At 47.6% G+C, this 25,355-nt stretch overlaps 1 protein-coding gene across 5 annotated transcripts in view; it reads left to right on the forward strand.

The window, feature by feature from the left end:
* The first annotated feature begins 823 nt into the window (after nt 1-823).
* GRAMD1B (GRAM domain containing 1B) overlaps nt 824-25,355 on the forward strand; it is a 91,424-nt gene continuing 66,892 nt past the window's right edge. The window contains exons 1-2 of one of the 5 annotated variants that reach the window (XM_033519671.1): nt 824-2,003; nt 11,572-11,646. In XM_033519671.1, the coding sequence (XP_033375562.1) occupies nt 1,492-2,003; nt 11,572-11,646 (587 nt within the window). In that variant the 5' untranslated portion in view covers nt 824-1,491. Of the gene's footprint in view, nt 2,004-11,571; nt 11,647-20,840; nt 20,933-25,355 lie in introns of those variants that run through there. The other 4 variants (XM_015649730.3, XM_015649727.3, XM_015649729.3 and 1 more) reach the window with 4 other exon arrangements.

Below are 25,355 nucleotides of genomic sequence, written 5' to 3' on the forward strand. Positions count from 1 at the left end.
CCCACGGGCATTTTGGAAGCAGCATCGTCCCACGAGAACTCTTTTAAATCAGTTTTCACTCAAAACTGAGCTAAAAGCCCGACCAGTTCTGGTGCCACCTGCTGCTGCTGCTGCTTTTTTGGCTGTTCCTCAATCCCCCTCCTCCTTTGGCTTCTCTGCGAGCAGTCAGTGGGGACAAATAAGATAAAAAAAATATGAAATTAGATGGAATGAAAGGAAATAAAATAAAAATGAAATGAAATAAAATAAAATGAAAATGAACTGAAATAAAATAGAAATGAAATGAAATAAATATAAAATAAAATAAAATAAAATAAAATAAAATGAAATAGAATAAAATAGAATAAAATAAAATAAGATAAAATAAAATAAAATAAAATAAAATAAAATAAAAATTAAATAAAATGAAATAGAATAAAATAGAATAAAATAGAATAGAATAGAATAAAAGAAAAATAAATAAAAATAGAAATAAAATAAAAAATAAAATAAAAATAAAATAAAATAAAAAACAAAATTAAAATTAAATTAAATTAAAATAAAATAAAAATAAATTAAATAAAAATAAAAATAAAAAATTACATTAAAGTAAAATAAAAATAAAAAAATAAGATAGAATAGAATAGAATGGAATGGAATGGAATGAAATGGAATAGAATAGAATAGAATAGAATAGAATAGAATAGAATAGAATAGAATAGAATAGAATAGAATAGAATAGAATAGAATAGAATAGAATNTAGAATAGAATAGAATAGAATAGAATAGAATAGAATAGAATAGAATAGAATAGAATAGAATAGAATAGAATAGAATAGAATAGAATAGAATAGAATAAACCCAAACAACAACAAAAAAAGAGAAATTATTGTGAAAGAAGGCTGAAAGTCCAAGTGCGCTCGCTGCCAGCCGTTCGGGGTGGGCTGGCTGAGCAGGAAGGTGGGACAAAAGGGACAACCCCGCCCAGCTGGCTCCTCCGGGAGGCTCTTCCCCCTCCTTCCCCCCTTTGCAGCGGGAGGATTTGTGGCAGCAGCAGCAATATTGGGTAACCCGAGCGCTGGCTCCGGGGCTCGGGAGCTGCCCGTGTGTGTCTGAGCCGCCGCACAGACAGAACTGCTCCCGCTGCTCTTTTCCCTGATTTTTATGGAGCCTTGTTCCTCCCCTCCCTCTGTTTCTCTCTCTGCCCTCCCCACAGCTCACGCCGCTCCACTCCATGCTTGCCTCGCCTCCCGAGAAGAAGCGCAGCCGAGTTTTCCTAGAGCAGCCCCGGCAGATTTTCCTTTGCTGAGCCAGGAGAAGGCAAAGGGGGCAGGGCAGGGGAGCTGAAGCCCGGCCAAGCCTCGCTCCAGCCCCTGTGCCAGGGCTAAACCTGCTTGGAGAGAGGGCAGGGCAGGCGCTCGGTGGAGGGGAGAGAAGGAGAAAGGAAACTTGAAACTGGCTTCCCTTGTGGCGTGTCCGTGTCCCGGCCATCCCCTCCCCGCCGCTGGTTAAATGAGAGCACGTGAAGAACATGAGGTTTCCTGCCTGAGAGGGAGGGCACGGAGGGAGGAGGAAGGCGAGCCGTGGCTTTGCGGTGTGGTTTACACCGAGATCGGAGCTACAAGTGCCTGGGGGTGGGAGCAGGAGGAGAAAGGGCGTCTGATGCCAGCTGCCAACATGACAGAAACCCTGCAGCTCCCGGCGCTGCGGGTCCCCGAGCAGCAGGTGCTGGAGGGCGGCTGCGCCTGGTCCAGCTCGTCCACCCCGACCCTGCGCAGGAAGCGCTTCAAGATGAGGAGGATGAAGAACGTGCAGGAGCAGAGCCTGGAGGCCGGCAGGTACCAGGATTCTCCTTCCTCCAGCAAGGAATACCTGCAGCTCCCATCCATTGAGATCACCCCCTCCAGTGACGAGGACACCCCCTGGTCCAACTGCTCCACTCCCAGTGCCTCCCCACGCCGCAAGCGCTTCCTCCTTCGGAAGTGGCTGCGCGTCCGAGAGAAGAAGGAGTGCAGTGAGAGCAGGTAGGTTCTCCGGCCGCCCCCCTTCCCTGCTCCCAAGGTGATGCTGTCCAGAACAGGCTGGAAGGGTCTGTTCCTCCCCTGGATGTGCCTCTTCCTGGAGTTTGTCCTCGCCTTGTTGGCTGGAACGTGGTGGTGTTGCTTGGATGTGCTGGTGCCAGAGGAAAAAGGCCTGGGAACTCTCTGGGAACGGCAGGGCAAGGCTCTGTCCTTGCTCGTGGCCTTCCAGGTGACACCGAGCCAGTGGGTGAGAAGATTTAACTTCACTGAGGTGTCCTGAGGAGACCCCGGGAGAGAGGGGTGAGCTCTCTGCTGGCATTACCTGTTTGGGAGCGATGCTGCCAAACCTCTGCCACTGTTCTGTGGTGATGCTCACTCCTACCACTGGGACCTCCCTTAGTTTGGGACAGAGGACAAGAGAGAGAAACCAGGCAGCCCAGTGGGTCTGTGTGTCAAGGTGTCCAGGCTCAGCCCTTGGCAGCTTCCCAGACCTGAAAGTCGCAGAGTCCTTTGGCTGAAAAGGGCACAAGTCATTCCCAAAGACCTCCAAGAGCCTGTCAACGCAGGGAATTAATGCCCAGGCATTGTATTGTGTGGCCACACAGAGATAAATGCACCTTGTGTAACCCTCTGCAGTTCACCCCACATGCAGTGGGATTAACTCTTCCTTTGGCAGGGCACTGGAACAACCTGCCTTTCCTGAAGGCCCCAAACACACAAGACATGTCAAAGATTTCTCCAAGAAATTACTACTTTATAAATCCTTAGGCTGGCTTAATGTGGGCCAAGTTTTCTTCCACTCTTTGCAGCTGATCTGGGGGGTTGTGTTTAAAGGATGTGATGCACTTCCAGAAAAAGAGAAACCTTTATCTTTTCTGCACCCACCAAACCACACTGACTCACTGCCTGCTGTGGTCCTTGAGTGTTTACAGCTTTGAATATCCACTCTGATTATGTGATAATTTTTCTTGCATCAGGTCCCTTTAGCAAGGTCAGTCTGTCAGCTTATTAATTTTTAAAGAACTTTCATCAATGAATGCATGCCACTGAGGATCTGATAATCCCTCTCTCAGCAAGTTAACATGGAAAAACCTCTCTTGGTTTAGGAAATAGTTCTGATTTTCACGTAGCAGTGATGGTGCAAGTAGGGATTCAGGCACAGCACACAAAATAGGAAAGATAATGCATGAGGCATGTGCTGAAGTGTCAGAATATTGAAATTATGGTCTGAAGTTCAGAGGATGAAGGATCCAGTCCTTCAGCTGAAGGACTTAATTTGGATTTCTTGATGGTGAATGAGTTTCAGACAGGCCAAGGCACGTTTCTTTTGGTGTGAAGGCAGAAAAAAGAGCCAAGTTTCCTTGAACACATGTTATTTACACGGCCACGCTGACAACTTCCTGCTTATTCATCTCCAGGGGATTTTTTGGTGATGTTTCCGAAGCAGTGACTGGAAAAAGGGTGAAGTGGTGGATGGCTTGGGTGGCATTAACATACCAAAGCTGGCACCTCCTTCCTTCACGTGCAGCAGGCTCCAGATCTTCCCTTTGTGCCAGGGGAAATGTGATGCTCTCAGATGGAATTTTTGCCTCTCTAGGGTTGGTGCTGAGCCTGTGGGCTGGCAGAGTGCAGAGATCATCCCTGGGCTCTCAGCAGAAAACAGGGAGAGGAACCTGTGGGGAGCTGGCCATGGAAAAGGGTGATAAACCCTGAGGGGTTTTGTGGCTTTGATTTGAAAGAGACGTGGGGTAAACTTTGCTCTGCCCCGAGTGAAATTCACACAATTCTCAGAATGACCAGGTTGGAAAAGACCTTCAAGATCATCGAGTCCAAGCCAGCCCTAACACCTCAACTAACTGTGGCACTGAGGGCCATGTAATGTAACTTTCTTTAGTCAAGAAGCTGTTTTCCTATAAAACAGATATCAGATATTTCCTATAAAACAGATATCAGAAATTTCCTATAAAACAGATCTCAGAGAGATCACCTGCTCTCTGCTGCTGCTGCTGCTGTTGGGGACAGATTTGTTTGAGGGCAGCAGGGACAGCTGTGCTGGAGGCTGCAGGGTTTTGTGCAGCAGAATTCCTTCATTCACCAGGCTTTCATTGCCTTCATTCATCCTGTCCAGGTGTCACAGGGATTCCCAGCGTGTGCTGGGGGTGCAGGTGTCCCATGAGGAGTGCAGATTCCCAAATTTCACCTGGTGGCAGGAGCAGCCATCAGGCTGTGGCTCCTGCTGGAGAAATTGGTGCAGTTTTCCCCCAACCACCCAGTTTCTCTGGCTGAGTTGCCACCAAGCTGCTGGAATTTCGATTTTGGAGCCTTTTGGTAACTTTTATCCCCGTTTTGTGGCCAGATACCTGTTTGATGGCAGGGTTTTCCCAGGAAAGCTGGAGGCTGGGAAAGAGCAGGCTGTGCTCCAGCTGAGCTGCTCCTCGCTGTGCTCACATGGCCCCAAGCAAGAGCTCTGTGACCATTAACATCCATCGAGCATCCAAGTGAATAAACAAACACTTTCAGCTCTCCCAACGCTGTCTCTAATGCTCCAGGTCTGCTTTTCTCATCCGGAAACTCCAGCGTGCTGGTTAGTTTTTAACAGGCTGGATAATGGTGAGGTTTGTTTACCTGCTGGTTCTCTAAAAGCTGATACTGTTCTTTTCCTTCCATTAAACCCCAGGGATGGCTGAGAGAGCCTTTCCTGCCCCTCACGCTGCTTCGTTCAAGGTGAGAGAGCAGGGAGAGGCAATTCCAATTCCAATTCCAATTCCAATTCCCATTCCAATTCAAATTCCCATTCCAATTCCAATTCCCATTCCAATTCCCATTCCAATTCCCATTCCCATTCCAATTCCAATTCCAATTTCCATTCCCATTCCAATTCCAATTCCAATTCCCATTCCAATTCCAATTCCCATTCCAATTCCAATTCCCATTCCAGTTCCCATTCCCATTCCCATTCCAATTCCAATTCCCATTCCAATTCCAGCTGGGGGTAGGACTGTCCCTGGAACGTGTCCTTGTTCAAGGAATGAGGATCCAAACCTCAAGGCTGCTGTGCAGATGATAAATGGGATGGGTTTTATGAGCTCCTCCTCCACCCCTCACCCATTTGCCAGCCAATTTATTGGCTTAATTTACCTTTATAAACTATCAACCCTGCACACAGGTGCACAAATTGATTTTATTTTTTTTATTAAGAGATGATGATATTTCTTTTTTCAGGGGCATTTTGCTGTGCCTGCAGCCTGTATGAATTATTGATGTGGGCATAAGGCACTTGATCAGCTTCAATTTATTATTTCCCTCTTCAATCCATCCTTGCTTGTAATTTCAGGACCTGCATGTGGTTTTGGGGCAAGAAGTGCTGAGTAGATCATTCAGGCTTAAATTTAAGGACAGCTCTTCCTTTGGCCTAAGATCAGGACTGGTTAAGGATGGTCTTTGCACTGTTTGGTGCTTCAAAAGATGCAAAACTTGTGAATTTTGTGGCATCAGTGGGGAGCAGCTCGTGCAGCAGCTCTTGGCACTTCTGTGGATGAATTAACTCGGGTTGGATTTCTGCTGGAAAATCTGACACTCACTGTGGATTCATCCAAAAGGAAAGACTTGTCTAAGTCCTAAATTCCTCTAACATATTAAAAATGAGGTGCATTATGAGATGAATTCCATCCCAGCTCAGAAGAGTGTCTGTGCTGAGGAGCTGGAGGTTTCTCGAGCTGCCAGCTATGCAAATGTGGAGGTTTTTCAGATGAAATCCTGATAACTTATCTCTAAGTGTGGAACAAATGAGGGGAGACTCCAGCACTGCTCAGCACTGGGCTCTGAGGCTGCTTCCCTTCACGTTCTGAGGTAAAAATTCTCCTTTTTTCCTTAAAAAAAACTTTCTCTTGATCCCTCTAGTGATATAAATCAGTTAATAGTGAATCGCTGATTTGTTGGAACTTGAGCTAAAATTATTATTTACAAATTGGTGGCTTAGATATTTTGAGTTGGCTTATAAAGTTAAGCCTTTAATTTCAAGTAGCCCATAATGCTTTTGCTTTCCTAAATTAAATTGAAATTCACCCTGAGCATTTCTGGGAGTAAATTAATGGTCATTCCCCTTTTTCTGACTTTGACATGTGTGAAAAACATTGTGGTATTTTCTAGAGGAAAAAACCTGAGTGATGTGATTGTTTTTTGTTCCCCCCTAAGAAACTGCTGATCGTGAAAAATAAAAAAAAAACCAAAAATGCCACAAGATTAAGGTTATAGAGCCTCTTCCATTATGGAAAAGTGATCCAAGTGTTTAGGAATATGTTTATTGGTGAGGAGGGAGCTGCTCCAGCCCCGTGCTGGGGAGTCTGGGCAGCCCTGGTGGGGTTTTAGAGCAGAATGAGCTGCTCCAAATTTTGCAGTTCTCAGTTCTTCAGTTTTTGCTGAACTTCCACTTCCCAGCTGTGCTCAGGGGGGAGGAAATGGGGCTGCTCCTCTCCGACCAGCACGGCAAGAATTGGGAAGTGGGTGTGTACCAGGCTTGTTATTTCTGCTAAAATTCTTGTTAAAACCTCATTTGTGTGAAGAACCGATGGGGTTTCATCATGGGACAGGCAAATGGGGTTTTTCCCCCCCATTTTTGCTTGTAGCTGGAGCTGGTTAATTGAGGATTTTGGGAAGACAGGTGTCACATGGGGGAAGCTGTTGGTGTCTGAGGGAAGCAGCTGCTCTTCTCTGCTTTTTGGTGGCTTTGGCAAACCCAAGAGCACAACATTTCCTCTCTCTGGTGTCTCTTCTAATCTGAAATTTGAAAACACACAAATGATGGCTTGGTAGCAACTCAGTATTAATGTAACTTTTTCCATTTTTGAGCCTGCAGGTTCAAATGAGGCCTAAAGTGCTCCCAAAAAAGTGGGTTTTTTTGGTTTTTTTTTTCTTTTTTCAGCTTCTGCATTCCTGTCTCCTGGGAGCGCTGATGTGCTGTTTGCTGTGACTGCAGATTTTTTTGCCATTTGTTTCTGGTAGTCCCTGCCAAGTAACTGTGAATTCCACCAGTCCTGGTATTTTATTTAATTTATTTATTTATTTATTTTGGCTGAATCTCACTGCCTTTGTGCAGTAGTTTGTGGTTTTCTTTTAAAATATTTGCCTTCCAGTATTTGTGTGGTTTAGGGCAACCAGTCACCCAAGAGTATCAAAACGGAGTGATTTACAAACAGCCTGGGACTGCAATGCTGTTGATCTTATCTGGTCAGCAAATATTTGCCATTGGGCCATCTGAGATCCGTGCAGATGGAATTTAATTCATTCCCATGTTCCTTATCTCAGTGGTTTTCCACAGGTTTCTGCTTCCAGGCCAAGGCTCTGCTGCTGGCTGGTAAATGAGATGTTGGTGAAAGGGCTTGTCTGGGCAGCAGGGGAGGTTGGTGTTGGTGTTTTCCTTTGTGATTTCACAAATGAAATGAGGTGAGAGGAGAGGACTTGGCCATGCTGCCCCTTTTAACCCTTTGCAGCGAGGAGAGGTGGTGGTTTCTCTGCAGGTTCACACCCAGCTGAGTGAGACACCCCTGCTGGGGCTCAGGTGACATTTACAGCTCTGCCTCCTCTTTTTTTCGTCTTTTCTAAAGGGTTTAGGCTGCAAACACGGCTTTACACCCTCCCCATCCATGGGAGGTTTGGAGCAGGAGGTGCCTGCTTGGTTCTCAGGAATCTCTTGGAGACCTGAGAGACCTTCCAGGACCTGAAGGGGCTTACAGGGATGGGGAGGGAGATTTCACAAGGTCAGGGGGTGATAGGACAAGGGGGAATGGCCTTAAACTGAAGGAGGGCAGGTTCAGAGATGGGATTTGGGGGAGGAATTGTTCCTGTGAGGGTGGGGAGGCCCCAGGGAAGCTGTGGCTGCCCCTGGGGTGGCAGAAACAAAGCCCCTCTGAGTGTTTTCCCACAGGGGGCTTTAGGAGCTTCTCAAAGACAATTTTATCTTTCAACTCCCCACTTTCTCTCAGAATGCAGCCCCGTGTTTCCCACAAACAGCAGGAATGTCCCTCCCATCCCTGCTGCCTCATTTTGCCTGGAAAATCCCATCCCTGTGCCCCAAACCCACAGTGGTGCAGGGACTGAGCCACGACAAACACCAGGGAGCTGTTGGTGCCGGAGGAAAACGAGGATGGAGGGACACAAAGGGCAAATCCCTGAGCCCAGGTCCAGGGATACCAGCCCAGGAGGGCTGTCCTTGGCAGCCCTGAGCCTTTCAGGCCAAAAATTCAAAGCCAAAGCATCTTCAGAGTCAGATTCCCACAGAAGCTGCAGGTTCCCAGGCTTGGAGGACACGAGGAAAGTCCCAGAATGGTTTGGGTTGGGAGGGAGCTTAAAGCAGAATCTTCAAAGATTTAATGGTTAAAAGGCCTGGTTAATCTGTGTTGAGGATTTTTCTTCATTTTCTGAAGTAATAACTAATGAGTTTGCATGAGAATTAAGGGAAAAAACACAGGGCACAAACCTTAAAGTATTTTTATTGTCTTAGAAATTGTAGGAACAAAAAGGGGCACCCTGGGCTCGTGCAGCTGAAGATTTAAACCTTGTCCAAATTCAGGTTTATCACTGCTGAGCTTTGGAATGAGACAAGCTTGTTTTGCTGATTCCCTGAAAGTTTTATCCAGCTTTTGACCTTCTCTGTGGATACGAAATTCTGTCTGAATACTTCTTTCCCTGTTATTCCTCAGTATAAATCCCACCTTTCTTTATCTCCTTTCACTACCCCATCTTTTAAATTGTCATTATACTGTTCCAAAGGAACACTTAATAGCAGGTTATCCTCAAATGGACTGAAAAAACATCATAAAACTCCGCATTTCTACCACTCTGAGCATTTTAGCTAATTTAACAGTTTCACTGCCTAATAACCAGAAGATTGAAATAATTTTATGTTGTGTGAAAAGCTCCCAAATTTGTATGGAAATCACTTTTCTGGTGAGCAGCTCCTGCTGAGGGGCCAGGTGGGTTAAAAGTGATTTTTCTCTGAGAGTTTAATTGCTCACAGGCTCGAGCTGAGGTTGTATTTCAATGAGCTGCAATACCTGGGTTCTGTTAAATTTTAAACCTTCATTTGGAATGTGAACTTTATTGGGTGGATGAGCAGGAAGAGGTCTAAGGTTCATTTTAGCTGTCCCAAAGGGAGGTTTCACATGGTGTTCCCAGCATTGCTGGGCTGGGATAGACTGGGAATTCTCCTTGGGTAAGTTTGGTTCCATCTGCTCCATCTGAAGTGAAATGGGAAGGTTTGGTGGGAGGGTTTCCTATACAGAAACAAGAAATTAGAGAAATAATCCCTGCAATGATTTCTCTGATCAAAAGGGGGAATTCCTTTGGCAGAGGAAGGTAAATGTGGTTCCCTGGGCCATAATGAAGTGCAAGAAAAAGATTTATTTGCTTTTAGGAATGTATTGTTCTTACCCAGCTGTGGATTTCCAGCTTGGAGCCAATTCAGAATTCCTCCCTTACTGCTGGAGTCCTGTGGTTTCCCATGCCCAGCCTCAGAGCCTGATTTCTATATTGGTTTTGCAAGGATTTCCATAATTACAGATCACTAATTACCTTTTCTGAAAGCTTCAGCCTGCTCTCCTCATTCTGCTGACAGTGAGAGCGTTCTGTCTCTTGCTGTGGGGAGCAGGAACAGTGGGCAGTGCCAGGTGATGGCTCCCAAATTCCAAATGTGTCCCCAAGGCAGGTGCTGTGCTCTCAGAAAGGTCACCTTCAATCAGGTGGAGCCCTTGAATGAAATTAAGATTCACTGGCTTTTTATTCTTTGCAGAAAACTGCAAATTCTTTGGTAAAAACTCACCAGAAGGGAGAGAAGACATCCCTTTATTTAATTATCAAATACACTTGATGGAAATGTGCTATTTGCAGCTTCGGTGCTGGTTCCCCCAAAATAAACTGGATAAAAATGACTCTTTAGAATGAAAAGATGTAATTTGGTGGAGGTTTATTTTTTTTTACCCCAGATTTGCCTTTCTGTGGCTCTGCACAGCGTGGTGTGCAGCTCTGTGTCCAGTGCAGCATAGCTGGGACTGCGAGCAGGTGACACAAACTTAAACTCGTTTGATTTTAAGATTTAGATCCTTCCCACTGAGAGATTTACCCTGCTCTGAGTTCCCAGACAGGTTTGTGGTTTCAGAGGCAGTGGTACCCAGCGGAGCAGATGAAATCTCACCCAGGAACCCCTCCAGCCTTACCTGCAGGCAGAATCAGCTCTCCCCGTGCTCAGGAGAGCTCCTGCAAGGCAGGGAAGCTGCAGCAGGAATCCTGAGGAGCCCCTGGAGCTGCCAGAGGCGAGCTGCAGAGGATAAATGTGCAGGAAATACAATTATCCCCCACAAAACACCCATTTCAGGGGGGACACTGACATCTTGTGGGCTCAGCTTGCAAGTCTCACCACAACTTCAGTGCTGGCCACGTCAAAAGTTTTTACTGCTTCTGCTTGGTGCTGGAATGTTTGGCTGTAAGAGATGGTGAGATGCTGTCCAGGTGATGTGCAAGGTCATTTTTATATTTCAGAAAGTTCTCATGGAAGTGTCACAAAGAGAGACTCCAAAGCCTCGTGCTGGCTGTGAATCAGATATAAAAATGCCTCCTGTTGCTTCCCCTTTTCAACCCCGAACATGGAGCGTGAACCTTGTGTTTTCCTCCATCTGGGTTTGAGCTGAGTGCTCCAGAGGTCACAGAGATCTGTTTTCTGTAATCTGAATTTACAGCTGAGTGTCCCAAAGGAGGTCAAACATCCCTGTCTGTGTTTCTTTTTTTTTATATCTGGATTTAAGATGAGTGTTCCAGAGGTCACAGAGATGTTTTCCTCCATCTGGATTTAAACTGAGTGTTCCAGAGGAGGTCAAAGATCTCTGTCTATGTTTTCCTCCATCTGGATTTAAGATGAGTGTTCCAGAGGCCACAAAGGTCTGTATTTTGTAATCTGGATTTAAAGATGAGTGTTTCACAGGACTTCCCCGGCTCTGTCTGTGTTTTCCTTGATCTGGATTTAAGCTGACTGTTCCAGAGGAGGTTTCCCAGCCCTGTCTGTGTTTTCCTGCATCTGGATTTAAGCTGAGTGTTCCAGGGGCCACAAAGATCTGTTTTCCTCAATCTGGATTTAAGATGAGTGTTCCACAGGAGATTCCCCAGCTCTGTCTGTGTTTTCCTGCATCTGGATTTGAAGCTGAGTGTTCCAGAGGAGGTCAAACATCTCTGTCTATGTTTTCCTCAATCTGGGTTTAAGATGAGTGTTCCAGGGGCCACAAAGATCTGTTTTCTATAATCTGGATTTAATCTGAGTGTTCCAGAGATCACAAAGATCTGTTTTCCTCAATCTGGATTTAATCTGAGTGTTCCAGAGGAGATTCCCCAGCTCTGTCTGTGTTTTCCTCAATCTGGATTTAATCTGACTGTTCCAGAGGATGTTCCCAAGCTCTGTCTGTGTTTTCCTCAATCTGGATTTAATCTGACTGTTCCAGAGGAGGTTCCCAGCCCTGTCTGTGTTTCCCAGGTTTAGGCAGAGTGTTCCCAGGAGTTCCCCAGCTCTAACTGTGCCTGTCTCTTGCAGCAGCCAGCAGAGCAGCCAGCAGAGCAGCCACGACGATGACTCCGCGCGGTTCCTGAGCCCCTCGCGCGAGGACAGGTGAGTCTGAGCCCGGGCTGTCAAACCACACCTGCTGAGCTGCTCCAGCTCCTCACTCACTTCCCTGGTGTTTCTCAGAGCTGTTTAACAAAAAATCTGATTTAAATGGGTCTCAGCAATTTAAAAAGCTGCGTTTTTCATCACCTTGAAGGTGGGACAATGCATCCAGCCCCTGAAATAGCCAGAATTTTCTTTTGAGGCTCATTCCCCAAACTCCAGCATCATCAGACCTGCTGTGTGTTGGTTATTAACACCTCTGATCCTTAAAAATGCACAAATGGAATTTCCTGGGTGGATCCTGTCCTCAGCAAAGACACCTCTGAGCTTGGTTGTTTTATTCACTTTCAATGTGTTCCGGCTCCTGAGCTCTGGAACTTGTGTGCAGCACCTGGGTGCTGTGGAGTTCCAGGAGAAACTTTAATTTGGGTTGATTAATGACCATTTCAAACTGCAGCATTGGCACAAAAGCTGTTGAAAACCGATTTTTGTCATTTATTTTTGTGCATGATTTATGAATGTTGCTCTTCTCAGAGCCATGTGATGAGGAGCTTTGCTGCATTTGTAGTTCAACTTTTGAGCCTGAATTTGCTGAGTTTTTCTTGAGCTGTGAGCCCTGAGTTATCACTGATTTATTTTCCTTGCACTTCTCAGAGCCATCTAAGGAGAAATGTGATTTACATTGGGTTTAGCTATGTTTAAAAAGCTGTATTTTTCATCAGCTTGAAGATGGGAAAAATGCCCCTGGAACAGCAGGAATTGACTCACTTGAGAGTGACCCTAAGGAGCCACTTAATATCCCAGGAGGGTTTTCGGTTCAGAATCAGCTCTTGGGAGGTGTAACTCACTTTTCATCCATATTTCACTCCAATTATCCATCTCCCCTTGGCTGTGGAGCTGGACTAATTAACAAAACATCCCTAATTGACTGGCAGGTGTTTGAAGCCAGGAAATAGAGAGTGGGACAGCAAAGTGGAATGGAATATTCACCTCTGAGGTGCTGTTATTCCATTTCAGCTGGAATTCCACAGGTTGAACAGGGGTAGGATTTGTTAATAAATGTCTGGGTGGAGCAGCAGGGAATCATTTGGCAGTGCTGCCTGTTTCAGATGGATTTTAAAGGGAGCATTTAGGTTGGTGCTGAATGTTCCTGGAGCAGATTTCAGCAGCACAGGCAGATCTCAAAACTATTTATGCAAAGCCAGAGTAACTGACCTCTTACATTTAGCAACATTCCTGCTGCCTAAATTTAATTACAGTTAAACTCTCTTTTCATGGATCCTAAAATTCTCCATTTGACGGATAGTAAATTACCTTTTCTACTGTTTTTATTTTGGTTTCATTTGCTGATGTAATTCCCTCAGCCTCCACTGGCTTCCTTTGGATATTGGTGGTTTGTGCTCATAAATCTTCACCAAAAAATAACTCAAACACACTTTTAGTGTAAGCTGGACAGGAATTAGTGAGAAGAGCTTGCTGTCTGCTATGATAAATAGCACAGATGGAAGTTGTTTCTGAGGCATCTTGAATCTTTTATACCCTCTCCAGCAACTGAATGAGGAGGATTTATTTTTGCTGCTTTTAGGTGTTTTGTTTTGTTTTTTTTTTTGACCAGTAACAAAGAGTCCTCCATTCTCATTTGAAGATTTGAATCTCCGAGCTTCAAATCTTTGATTTGAATTTGATTTGATTGCGATTTGAAGCTCTGAGCTTCCGTTTTGAAGGATTCCAAGGCAGTTCTGGTCGCTCGTCCATTGACCATTGTACATCAGCTCTTAGAAAAACCCCTAAAAACCCCAGAGCCATGCAGGATTTTATCAGAGCTGTGGGATGGGAGCAGAAGGAGGGCAGGGAGCTGGGTGCTGTGCCCTGGGAAGGTGCACCTTGCCTTGGCACGCTGCCCTGGCATCCCCGAGGAGGGCAGGAGCAGAAGGAGATGCTGAGAGCAGGGAACGAGCTGCACCCGCCTCAGGACAGCTGGGAAAGTGCTGAAAGAGGCTGCCCCAGCCAACAACAAAGGGCTGCTGAGCTGCTGAGTTGATTCTGAGATGAAAAAAAATGAAGAGCACACAGCTGAGGATGGCTGGAACCCTCCCAGCCAGGATCTTCACCAAAGGCGCTGCTGGTGGAGTTCCCTTCTCAGCGAGGGATTTCCAAGGGCTCCTGGATCTTTGAGGAGAAGCCTGAACATTTTGCCCTGCTCTGGGTGCATCTGGGGCTCTCTGGCAGTCTTTTCTCTGGAGGTGTGAGTGCTGCTGCTGGCTGGAGGTTTGGGAAGCGCTGCCATGGTCCAGAAGCCCTACCCTGGCACAGCGTCGTGTGGCAGCGTGGCCAGGCAGGTCTGCCACCCCTGTGTCTCCTCCCTGAGGAAAAAGCTTTCCCTCTGCAAATCCCTGTAAGTTATCCTGGCTCTGCCGTGCCTGGCTCGTGCTCATCTCGGGGTAACAGAGTCCTGTACCGGGGTTTTAGGAGGAAGGATTTAGTGGGATGTGCTGGAAAGAGGTTTTGTGTGAGTTTAGGGCTCGGTTCTTTGCTTGCTGATTGCCTGGGTGAGTCACTTCATTTATGAAATCAGGAGAATTCCTTTTTTACCTCACAGAGGTGGTGAATTAAGTGTGAGTTGCTCAGATGCTGAAACATCGCTTCTGTGTAAGCACAAACTCAGGCAGAGCTGAAGTAGAGGCTCCAAATAATTGTGCCTGACTTAAAATAATTCCAGGGGTGGGATGGAGTCACAGATTTGGATGAGATGTGTGCACAGAGAGACCCCACAGTCACTGAAAGGAGACAAAGCCATGCATGAATTACCTTGAATTTTCACCAAATTAACCCCAAATATCAAATAAAATCAGTCCTTAGACTCAGCCTAAGGAGGAGACAAACTTGAAGAGAGGAGAGCATGGAAAGCAAGGCTGGAAATGGAGGAGATGGAAGTGAGTGGCAGTTTACAAGAGATAATAAAAAAACTATTTACACAAAAAAAAAATCAAATAAATCAGAATTATTTACATTTACAGGGCTGTAAATCTAAATGATTTACATAGAGATCATATCTAATGGAGGAAATGGGGAAGCACAGTTAAATTCAAGATCTCTGATATCTCCTGCATCTCATTTTAGTTCCTTAATCTGTGCAGCTCCTAATTCTGCAGTTCCAGGGCTTCAGGGCTCGCTGTTGCTCTGAGCAATCCAATAAAGATTTCTCAAATAATGGATCAAAATTCAGAAGACAGCTTTCAAGGGAATTGGGGAAAAGCTCGCAACAGAGACAAGTTGAAGAAATTCTGTTGGCTGCTTGAGTTTTCCCAGGAAGTTGTGGGAAGAGCAGAAAAGAGGTCAAAGTTTGAAAATGGATAAATGAAGCCTCATAAATGTGACATCCATATAATTTATGTTTTTAGGGCTTGTTTATTCTGCATCTTTCTCCCTCTGTCTTTTTCCCTTTGGCACAACATTCTGAGCCCCTTTTCCTGCAAAGATCCTTGGGAGGGAGCGTCCTGATCCAAATTCCTGGGAAGCTTTTGTCCCTCCCAGATGGATCATCTTCAGGGGGTTTTAAAAGTGTTCTGGACAGGACTTGGAGGCTGCTGAGCTCTCACAGGGTCCCTGATCAGAACCCTGCTGCTTTTGCAGTAACTTGGAAGTGACTTTGGGTTTGGATCCAAACTCTGAGTCAGTTTGAACTAAATATTAAATAGGAGTTTAACCAGGATGAAACAAGTTGGGTTTTTTGGTAAGAAAGATGGTTAATATTTAGATTATGTCCCTTTGATTATGTCCCTTTTTTGCCCCTCTCACCTCTGGCTGACAAGAGCAGCTTAAGCTCAGCTCTGTTCCCTTGGCCTGAGTCAGTGAAAGGGAACACCTCGTGCTCCCTGTGCCTCACATGCCATCACTGTTGGGTTTTGGGTTTTTTGGTGGAAGTTCTGTCTCTGCTGGGCTGGTTTAGCCACGGTGAGCTCAGCCTGTCACTGTCACTGTCACTGTCACTGTCACTGGGTGACAGGGTGCAGGGGAGGCCTGGCAGACCTCACTGGGCTGTGTCACTCGCTCCAAATGCTCAGGAACACGAGGAGGAGGTGCAGAGTTGCTTTAATATCCCTCTTTTTCCTTCTCTGAGACACTGGGCAGGCTCCTTACCCTCCCCTCCTGTTCCCAAGAGCAGAAGTTTGTTGTGTAACCACACTTCACTTTCTGTAAGTAATGGTCACCCCATCACCTCTGGGTCCCGGGAACGCTGGGATTCTCAGAATATTGTGGTGGGGAAGTGGCAAAGAAGAGGTTGGGATGATTTCTGGGGCCTGTAACTTGTTGTGAGTGACCCAAAGGTATTTCCTGTGCCCCCTGAGTCTCCAGGTGTGACTCGGCTGCTTGGCAGAGCCCAGGTTTTGCTCACAGCAGAGCCCTGCAGCGAGGCAGTGCCCCTGGTACAGGATTACACATTTTAGCTCTGTTCCCCTGCTCAGGGAGGGTTTCCCAAGCTCTGAGGTGCCAACTGGCTGTGGAGAGCAGGGCTGCTGGCTGAGGGGATTAATTCAGATTTGTTCTGCCCGCTCCTCCTTCCGCCCGGTACGCAGCGGAGAGAAGGAGCCCATTCTGAGAGGGGATGTGTGGCCACTCAGCCTGTCTGAGGCTCTCTGAGATGGTCTGAAAATGGTCCAATTGTTGGCCCAGTCAAGGGCAAGACCAGGAAACAGAGACAAGGCCATTGTGGGCTCCTGCTGCAGCACTGAAAGTTCAGTTCTGCTATAAAATAACCATAGAGGGTCTCACGGAAATTAATCGGATCCAGCCCCTCCCAGCCAGAGCTGGGGGATTCAGAGGCACAGAAGGGAGGGTTCACTGGGCAGCCTGATGTTAATTCTCCTTGTGTGGCCAGGTTTCTGCAGGGAGTGGCTGTTTTGGGCTTTAAATCTCCAGGTCAGACTTGCCCACCTCACGGGGTTGCCTTTTTATGCTGGGATGCATTTAAGAGTTTATAACTGTCCTCCCAATCCCATTGCATGTGCCAAAAACCCCAGAGGATTTGGGAATTTCAGCTGTGCTAGTCATGATAACAGAATGAATGGGTGCTGGAAATGAGCACAGGGTTCCCTGAGAAAGAGCAGAGTGTGGGCAACACCTCTTTGTCTGCCTGTCACAGAAACCCACCTTCCTTCGTGCTGGGAACACTTCAGCTGGGCTGGCATCAGAAAGAAGTGAGTCATGCCTTGAGTGTGCTCCTGCTGCAAAAATAAAAAGCCCTGGCAGTGATTTGTCCCTTGAGTGCAGTGACACAAAGGTGGTGTCCAAGTGAAATGGGGTGGGATGGGGTGCAGCTCTTCAGGAACTCTTCTTTTTTTTTTTTCCTGACGTCCTTTCCTTGTGAATCATTGCAAATCCGGTTTGCTGTCTTGGCAAAAATAATTTGTTAACGCTGCTTGCGTGTAGAATTTCCTGGGGGATGTTCTGGGACCTGGTGTGCTGCTTTAGGGGAAGTAAAAAGTGATTTTAGTCGCACAGAGCTCCATCTGTGGGTTTAAACAATAGAGAAGACAAATAATAGTGAGGATGGACATAATAGAAAGTGTCCCTTAGCTTATTTGCAGCCAAAATCCAGCTTAAAAGGGGAGTTTCCCATTTCAGAAGTTTTCCTGGGAGGTGGAAATGGGCATCCACTTAATAAAACTCTAAAATGTGATGTCCCATATCCCAGCTGGACCACAGAGTGTCTCTTCTTGTGCTGAAGAGTCGAGTTAGCAGATGGAGCTGCTGCTGGTGGTGCCTGTGAGGAGTAAATGCCATCTTTTCCCACCCTCTTTACAGAGATATTAAACTCTTTTTACAGAGATATTAAATTCAAAGCAGTGGGGTGAAAAGGGTGCCTGAAGGTAGGAGGCCCTTGTGCTGTCACAGCTTTAATTTGCTTCTGCTCTTAATAAAATCTCAAAGATTTCAAGCTTCACCTGATGTTGGGGATGAGATGGGGCAAAATCTCTGAATTTACAGTGACCTGTTTGATGTGCAGAGGAAGGATAAAAGCACAGGTGAGGAGAAATAGTGCAGGGATAAGTGGGATAAAAGCCACTTGTGGAGCCAGTGAATGGGAGGGCAGAAACAGAAGGTTTATCTTTTATTTTGTTCTCCCCCTTCAACTTTTGGAGAATCTGGGCCCACAATAAACTGGAATTTCGCTGGTCACAGCCCTGAGGGAGGCTGAAGGCACAGGGGGATGCTGATCCTCCTGCCTAAGCAGCTGGAGGAGAAATTGCTCTTGAGCCACCCTGGTGCTGCCTCAGCTTCGCCCAGGACTCGGGCAGGTTGTGAGTGGTGGAAAAGGATCTGGGAATCGCTTCCTTCAGCTGGAATGCTCCTGTCCTTACAGAGACCTTTGGATGTTCCAGCCATCAGCTGTTTCTGAAATGCAGCTGCTCACTGCAGGGCATTTCTTCTTAATTCTCTGTAGGAACAGAAAATTTCCACTGGTCTGAACTGGGAATTGGAGGTGTTTTGCACTGGTTTGGTGAAGGGTCTTGTGCCATGGAGATTGCTGTCAGTGTGAATCCCTGAAGAAATCAGCTCTCTCCTGACTTTGCAGTCAGCGCACACACACTTCATCATGGCCTGTTCTGTGCTTTTAGTGCTGTAAATCTTTGGAATGTGAAAAGATCTGCAGTGGTTACCTTGGGAAATACGTGCATCTTCACATCTCGTAGTCAGCTGTCAAAAAGGAGAGGTACCAGCCATTCAAAAGGAGCTCGGAACATCCCTTTATGGATTTTACCTCTGCAAGGCATCCCCTGGCTTCCTTCCACTCTTTTTCACCAGGTGTTTTCTCCTCTGTTTCAGGAGGTTTGGGAAAAGCTGTGGGCAGTCTGGTTGGTAGATTCTGCCCTGGAGAGTTTCACTCCAGTAACCGCGGCCCTCCAACTCTGTTTCCACAGAGAATTCACGCTCTCAGCTTTCTGCATCTCACAGCATCAGTGCATCTGGCCAAAGGCTTCAAGGCAGCTGCTCCTTTAAAATGGAATTGCCTGTGATGGGAGAAATCTGAGAGCAGAGCAGAGCCCGGTGCCTCTTGCGCAGCTCCGGCTCGGTGGAGCTCGGCACAGCTCTGCCCTCTCATCAGCCTCGTCAGCGCTGCTTCCTCTGGGGCCAGCCTGCAGTGACCACACCAGCCCCAAAACCATCCCAGGGCTGCCTCCATGGCAGCTCTGCATCCCTCCACGCTGGATTCTGAGGTCACGGCTCTGTGCTGCTTTTCCCCCTGCCCCACTGTGCGTGTGTAACCCAGCTGGGATTTTATCCTCTTTGAGTCCAGCGGTGTTTCCTCCCCTGCTGCTGAAGGGACGCTCCCTCAGGTTGCTGGGAGCTGGCCTGGGACAGGCTCCCCCCTTCCTGCCGATGACTGTAACCGTGTGAGTGCTCGCTGACCTCTGCCTTTCTTCTTCTGCTTGTCTGCCTCCCCCTCCATCCCTCCCTGGCCTGGGCACAGCATTTCTTGTGCATTCTGGTGCTGGCGTGTGTGGAGCAAGGTCAGGCACTGGGATGGAACCAGCCAAGCTCTGCCCTTGAGCCCCTCTGCTTTTTTTCCCCTCTTCTCCTCCAACTTTAACCTGATACTTTTCCTTCAGCTTTCCCTGCTGCCTGCTTTTCTTTGTCCTGGTGAGCCCTGCCCCAAACCTTTGGCTGCTGAACCCTTTCCTGCTGTTTCGATGCCAGGCCATGGGAATATGGGCCAGTTTGGGGGTCAAAGCTTCCAGCACTGTAAGATTTCATTGTTTCTTTGCTCTGGAAAAGGATCTTTGGCTTTATGTGAGTTTGGGCTTTGTGCAGCACCTGCCATCCATCAGCACCCTGAGAAACCAGGATTGGTGCTGGGGTCCCCGAGGGCCTGTGGCTCTGTGGAGGGTGACACTGTGGGGAAGGGGAATCCTCTGCTGCTCTCTGCAGCCTCAAGTTGTGTTCTTCAGCTGCTTTTTTCTGTCTCAAGTTTCAGAAATGAGGGATTCAGGATCTTTCTCCTCCTCTGCAGTCATCCCTCTAGTGGCTTTTACTCCTAAAGCCAAAAAAATATCATAGTGTGTGTTCTTCACCACTTTATCTGAAACTGGAGGTTATTTTTTTATAGGATCTTGCATGAGGTTCCCCACAGGTCCAGATGGGAACAGCAGGTTTGGTTTCCCCAGTGTCTCCATGGATGATCCCTCAGGCAGTGCCAGGGACTCCAGGTTGTTGGACTGCATATAAATATTTTGCTTCATGGACTGGAAAGACTTCAGTTCCAACAGGTCTAAAGGCTTTAGGCATTTAGAAGCACTCTGATTTGGGGAGTCTGTGTACTCAGCATTATGCTGAGTGAAGATCTTGGACTGCTCAGGTGTTGGTTTGCCGTGTGATGGGAATTATTTCAGGCCATGAGGTAATTCAGAATCTCCTTGTCTCTAATATTTCTGCCCAAGGTAGTGACGTCTTGCTGCCTCCTCACAGTGGCTGCAGGTTCTTGGCAATGAAGAAATTGGGAAACCACTTTCCTTTGGATGCAGCAGCAATTGAGAAGGAGGATTTCTCTCTGAGGCATGCCATGAGTCACGGGGCTCTCTGTTACCCAGCTTTGCAGAACGACTGAGCCTTTCCAGGCTGGGAGAGGTTATTGCACCACCTCAGGCAAAGGGAAGGCTGAGTTCAAACAGGCAGGACAATGAGAGGAGGGAAAGAGCCACAAGGCAGTGTGAGAGCAGCATTTTTTTATTCTAATATTGCTCAAGAAGGGAGCAGTTACGATCTGAATCATCCCACTTTCTCTGCCTTCCTGGTGCTGCCCCTCATCCTCCCCACACAAATATTCTTCCTGTTCCCAAGTCTCTCTGGGGAATTATTTTTCCCCTTTTGATGGAGGGGTGTTTTTCTCCAGTCTCTAATTCCAAGTAGCTGAAAGTGCTGTGCTGCTGTCCCACTTTTCTGGAGCCCAAGCTCCAGGTTGCTGCTCAGGCCAGAGGCTGCAGTCTCAGCTCAGAAATGGCTCTCAGGCATTCTCTGCTCTGGCCATGGAACTACAGCTCCCAGCATGCCCAGAAAGAGAGAAATGCATATTTTTTCTAGCTGGAAATGAAGCCTCATGTGACTTCCCAGCTGCTGCAGCACAGAGTGCCTGCAGAGGTTTTTTTTCCCAGGGAAATGGAGGTGTGCCGTAGCTGGCAGATGCTGTGATGGCATCTGTAACGCTGCAGATCGTTGCTGACTTCGGGAAGGACTCGGGATTTTACCCTCCTGCCACATTTTCCTGGGGATCTGTACACCTGTAACCAAGGTGCATTCCGATTGAGCTCTCTCCTCCTTCCATCCTGACATTCTCTGTAGCAGTTCTTCCTCTCTCCCCGTAACATTTCCTGATTTGTTTCTAATTTCCCCTCCCACTGGTTCTGTCACTAACAGGTTTTGTTTTGCATGCACTTCACAGACCCACAGAGGGCTTTTTTCTGGTGCTTTCCTAACTCCTGCAGCCTTTTCTCTTTTTACCATATGGGAGAATCCCAGTGTGGCTGAAGTGGTGCCTCAGAGGCAGCACATTCAATTCTCTGCCTGCAGGTCAGGCACCTTTCCTGGCAAATTAATCTGTCTGAGCCTCCTCAGCCCTTTGTTTGCACTGCGTGGGCACTTGGAAAAGGGAATTTTTTAGTCCCTGGGAGTCTGTGAGAGGTGAGGCTGCTCTGGGGAACGTGAAGCCATAGAGAGGATGCCCTGCTGGCTGTGAGTTGGGACTATTTGATGGGTAATACTTAAACAAAAACAAACAATGTTTTCTAATTTTTAAGAAATCCTTTTGGAGGCAATTATGAGTTCGAACCCTGGGCTAACACGACCGTGGCTGTGGCTATTTATAGAGCCTGGAATTCCTACCCAGAGCTCAGGCATTTCACAGTGGGCTGTTCCCTTCCGAACACTGCACTTCCTCAGGAGATGTTTCCTGTTTGCTTTTCAGTTCAGGAGCTGCTGCAGCTACAGGGAGCCTCTGCTGTAAAGAGGCTGCAAAAAAATAATTAAAATTCGACTTTTTCTGAATTGCAAAATTATGATTCTTTAGCTCAGGATTTGCTGAAAGTCCTTCATGAAGCTATTGTGGATTTTTTTTTCCCCTTCCCACGCCGCTGTGTACTTGGAGAAAATCCCAGAAGTAGAAAAATGTCATTAAGGGACATCAGTGGCTTCATGGAAGAGGGACTGGGGAGCAGATTGTCCACTGTGTGTGGATTTGCTGTTAGTGGATTCCTGTGTCTGCACTGGATGCCTTAGGAGGTTGAAGTAAGTGTTCAGAGGAGTGGCTTTGTGTCCCTGATAAGACTGGATTTCATGGAATGGTTTGGGATGTAAGGAACCTTAAACCTTCCACCATCCCAGGGTGCTCCGAGCCCTGGCCAAGCCATGGGGCAGCCACAGCCTCCCTCCCTGCCAGGGAAGGATTCCTTCCCAACATCCCCCCTAAACCTCCTCTCCTGCAGGGCATTTGTGTGTTCTGAGCACAGAGGTGTCGTGTGCCAGCCTGGGTTTGTGCAGGCACGTGTGAACACAGCAAAACACACGGCAAAATACACATTTTGTGTGTGCCAGGCCAGGGCTGTTCTCTGTGCTCTCCGTGGCCCTTTCCAGGAGATTTCTGCCTGTGCCCATCCTGCTGCACCCTCTGCACATCTGCAGGAGGCTGACATCTGTCCCTTCTCCCTCCAGCACAGCCTGATGGCAGGGCTGCAAAATACTGAATATACTAAAACCCATGGGTCTGCAAAATATTGAATATACTAAACCTCCATGGGTCTGCAAAATATTGAATATACCAAACCCCCATGGGTCTGCAAAATATTGAATATACTAAACCTCCATGGGTCTGCAAAATATTGAATATATTAGACCACATGGGTCTGCAAAATATTGAATGAACTAAACCCCATGGGTCTGCAAAATACTGAATATACTAAACCTCCATGGGTCTTCTAGGGCTGTAAAATATTAAATATACTAAACCCCATGGGTCTGCAAAATATTGAATATACTAAACCTCCATGGGTCTGCAAAATATTGAATGAACTAAACCCCATGGGTCTTCTAGGGCTGTAAAATATTGGATATACTAAACCTCCATCTGCAAAATATTGAATATAGTAAATTCCTGTGGGTCTGACAGGTCTGTAAAATATTGAATATACTAAACTCCTTTGATATTAGAGAAATGTTGTGTGGGGGACAGAGTAATGTGTGGGTAGATGAGAATTTATCTTCAAGAGTAGTCTGCTGGGGCTGTAAAATATTGAATATACTTAACCCCTGTGGATCTGCAAAATACTGAATATACTAAACCCCCGTGGGTGTGCCAGGGCTGTAAAATATTGAGTATACTAAACCTCCATGGGTCTGCCAAGACTGTAAAATATTGAATATACTTAACTTCTGTGGGTGTTCCAGGGCTGTAATACACTGAATATACTAAACCCTTGTGGATCTGCTGGGGCTGTAAAATATTGAATATACTAAACCCCATGGGTCTGCAAAATATTGAATATACTCAACCTCTGTGGGTCTGCTGGGGCTGTAAAATATTGAATATACTTAACCTTTGTGGATCTGCAAAATATTGAATACACTAAACCCCTGTGGGTGTTCCAGGGCTGTAATATACTGAATATACTCAACCTCTGCGGATCTGCTGGGGCTGTGAAATACTGAATATACTCAACCTCTGTGGGTCTGCAAAATATTGAATATTCTCAACCTCTGTGGGTCTGCTGGGGCTGTGAAATATTGAATATACTAAACCCCTGTGGGTGTTCCAGGGTTGTAATATACTGAATATACTCAACCCTCATGGATCTGCTGGGGCTGTGAAATACTGAATATACTCAAGCCCTGTGGGTCTGCTGGGGCTGTAAAATATTGAATATACTTAACCCTTGTGGGTCTGTGAAATATTGAACATACTAAGCCTCTGTGGGTCTGCAAAATATTGAATATACTCAAGCCCTGTGGGTGTGCCAGGGCTGTAAAATACTGAATATACTCAAGCCCTGTGGGTCTGCTGGGGCTGTAAAATATTGAATACACTCAAGCCCTGTAGGTTTGCTGTAAAATACTGAATAAAGCTGTGTGGTCTGCCCCCTGGGACTGTGTGACACCAGTGCCAGGGGAGCAGCTCCTGGTGTGCTCAGAGCCTTGGGTGTGCTCAGAGCCTGCTGGAAATCCATCTGCGGCTCTCTGCTGAGCAGCGGGGGATGAATAAGCACTTTGAAGCAGTGATGGTGCTCGCCCTCAGAGGCTCTCCATCCGCCTGAGCTCTGCAGTGTTTTCTCCCTGCCTCCCTCGCAGGCAGCTCCGCTCACGTCTGCCCGGTGCCAGGCGCTCCGGGGAGCTGCGAGCAGCCTTGCTGCGGCTGCCTCACGGGCTGCAGGCTGATTTCCTGGGGCAAAGCGGGCCAGGAGGAGCGGCAGGGAGAAGCTGGGGGATGAACGGGGCATGGGATGAAGTCAGCGAGCTGCGCCAATCCGGGCAGGGCCACGCAGCTACGGATGCCTCTTGATGCTGGCACCGAGCGCACCTTTCTCCGGGGGTTTGGTGCCTCCAGCCCGAGCTGAGCGTGCAGCGAGGAGTTACTAGGTCAGGCCCAGTCGTTTGTGAGTGTTGTGTGAGGTGAGTGTGTCCAGGGGGAGGCAGCTGAGGAGCCTGCGCCCCCCGTTCTGTGCCGCACCTCTCAGTGTACACGCTCCCGGGTATGGCTGTTCTGCACCAGCGCTGCTTCACCTGCCTGCCTGTCCCCCCTCACTCTGTTCTTTCCTCCCCACATCCATCCCCCTCGTGTCTGAGCGCTCCTCCTGCACCTGAGCACTGCCCAGAGCCCACCTGCTTCCTTCCCTTCCTCCTGACTCCTGACATGCCCGCCTGGGGGGTTGTGGTGTGTGACTCTCCCTTCCCGCAGGGTGAGAGGGAGGATGAGCCAGCTGGAGGATGAGCTGAGGATGAGCTGAGGATGAGCTGGGCTGTTCCCCTGCTCCCCGCAGAGCTCAGCCTGGAGAGGGAGCTGGGAGCAGGAGCAGGGTCCTCTGTGTCCCTCAGCATCCTGCTCGACCCTTGGGTGGTGGCAGCGGGGAGGAGTCGGGGGCATGGCAGTGACTCAGGTCTTGTGCCAGGCTCCAAACAAGCTCCTGACCTGGGGCCATCTGCTTGGGGTGCTTGTCCTGCCCTTCTCAGGGTGGGGGCAGAAGCTTGGGACCAACCCCTAAGCGACTTTCATTGTTCTCATCCTCCTGTCAAGTTGTTTGCCTGTTCTTCTTCATCCTCTTTTGACTTTCCCTTTCTCTCCCCTCCCTCCCTGCCTCCCTCCCTTCTCCCCCGATGCTCTCGTTCACTGCTAGGCCAAGCAGAAAGCATGGAGACGTCTGATATGGCGACAGCAAAGGTAGGATGGAAATGCTGCCGGCCTCACTGTGCGTAAGTGGTTTCGCTTGGCACCTTCTTACTCTGTCTCTCGACCCTTTTTCACTGCCCCTGGCCCACCCTCCCTGCTGCTGGGAGAGCCCTGCTGGGCTGAGCACGGGCTTTAAGCCCTGGGAGGATGTTGCAGTGGTGAGGCTGGAGGAGATGCTGGAGGAGGAGGTTGGGGGTGGCAGAGAGGGAAATTGGGGGTTGTGGTCCCTCCGTGGGATGTGAGGTGGGAGCAGGGATGCTGGCAGGGCTGGCTCGGCTGCTGG

This window comes from Parus major, chromosome 24 (genome assembly GCF_001522545.3).
Source record: "Parus major isolate Abel chromosome 24, Parus_major1.1, whole genome shotgun sequence".
Lineage (NCBI taxonomy): Eukaryota > Metazoa > Chordata > Aves > Passeriformes > Paridae > Parus > Parus major.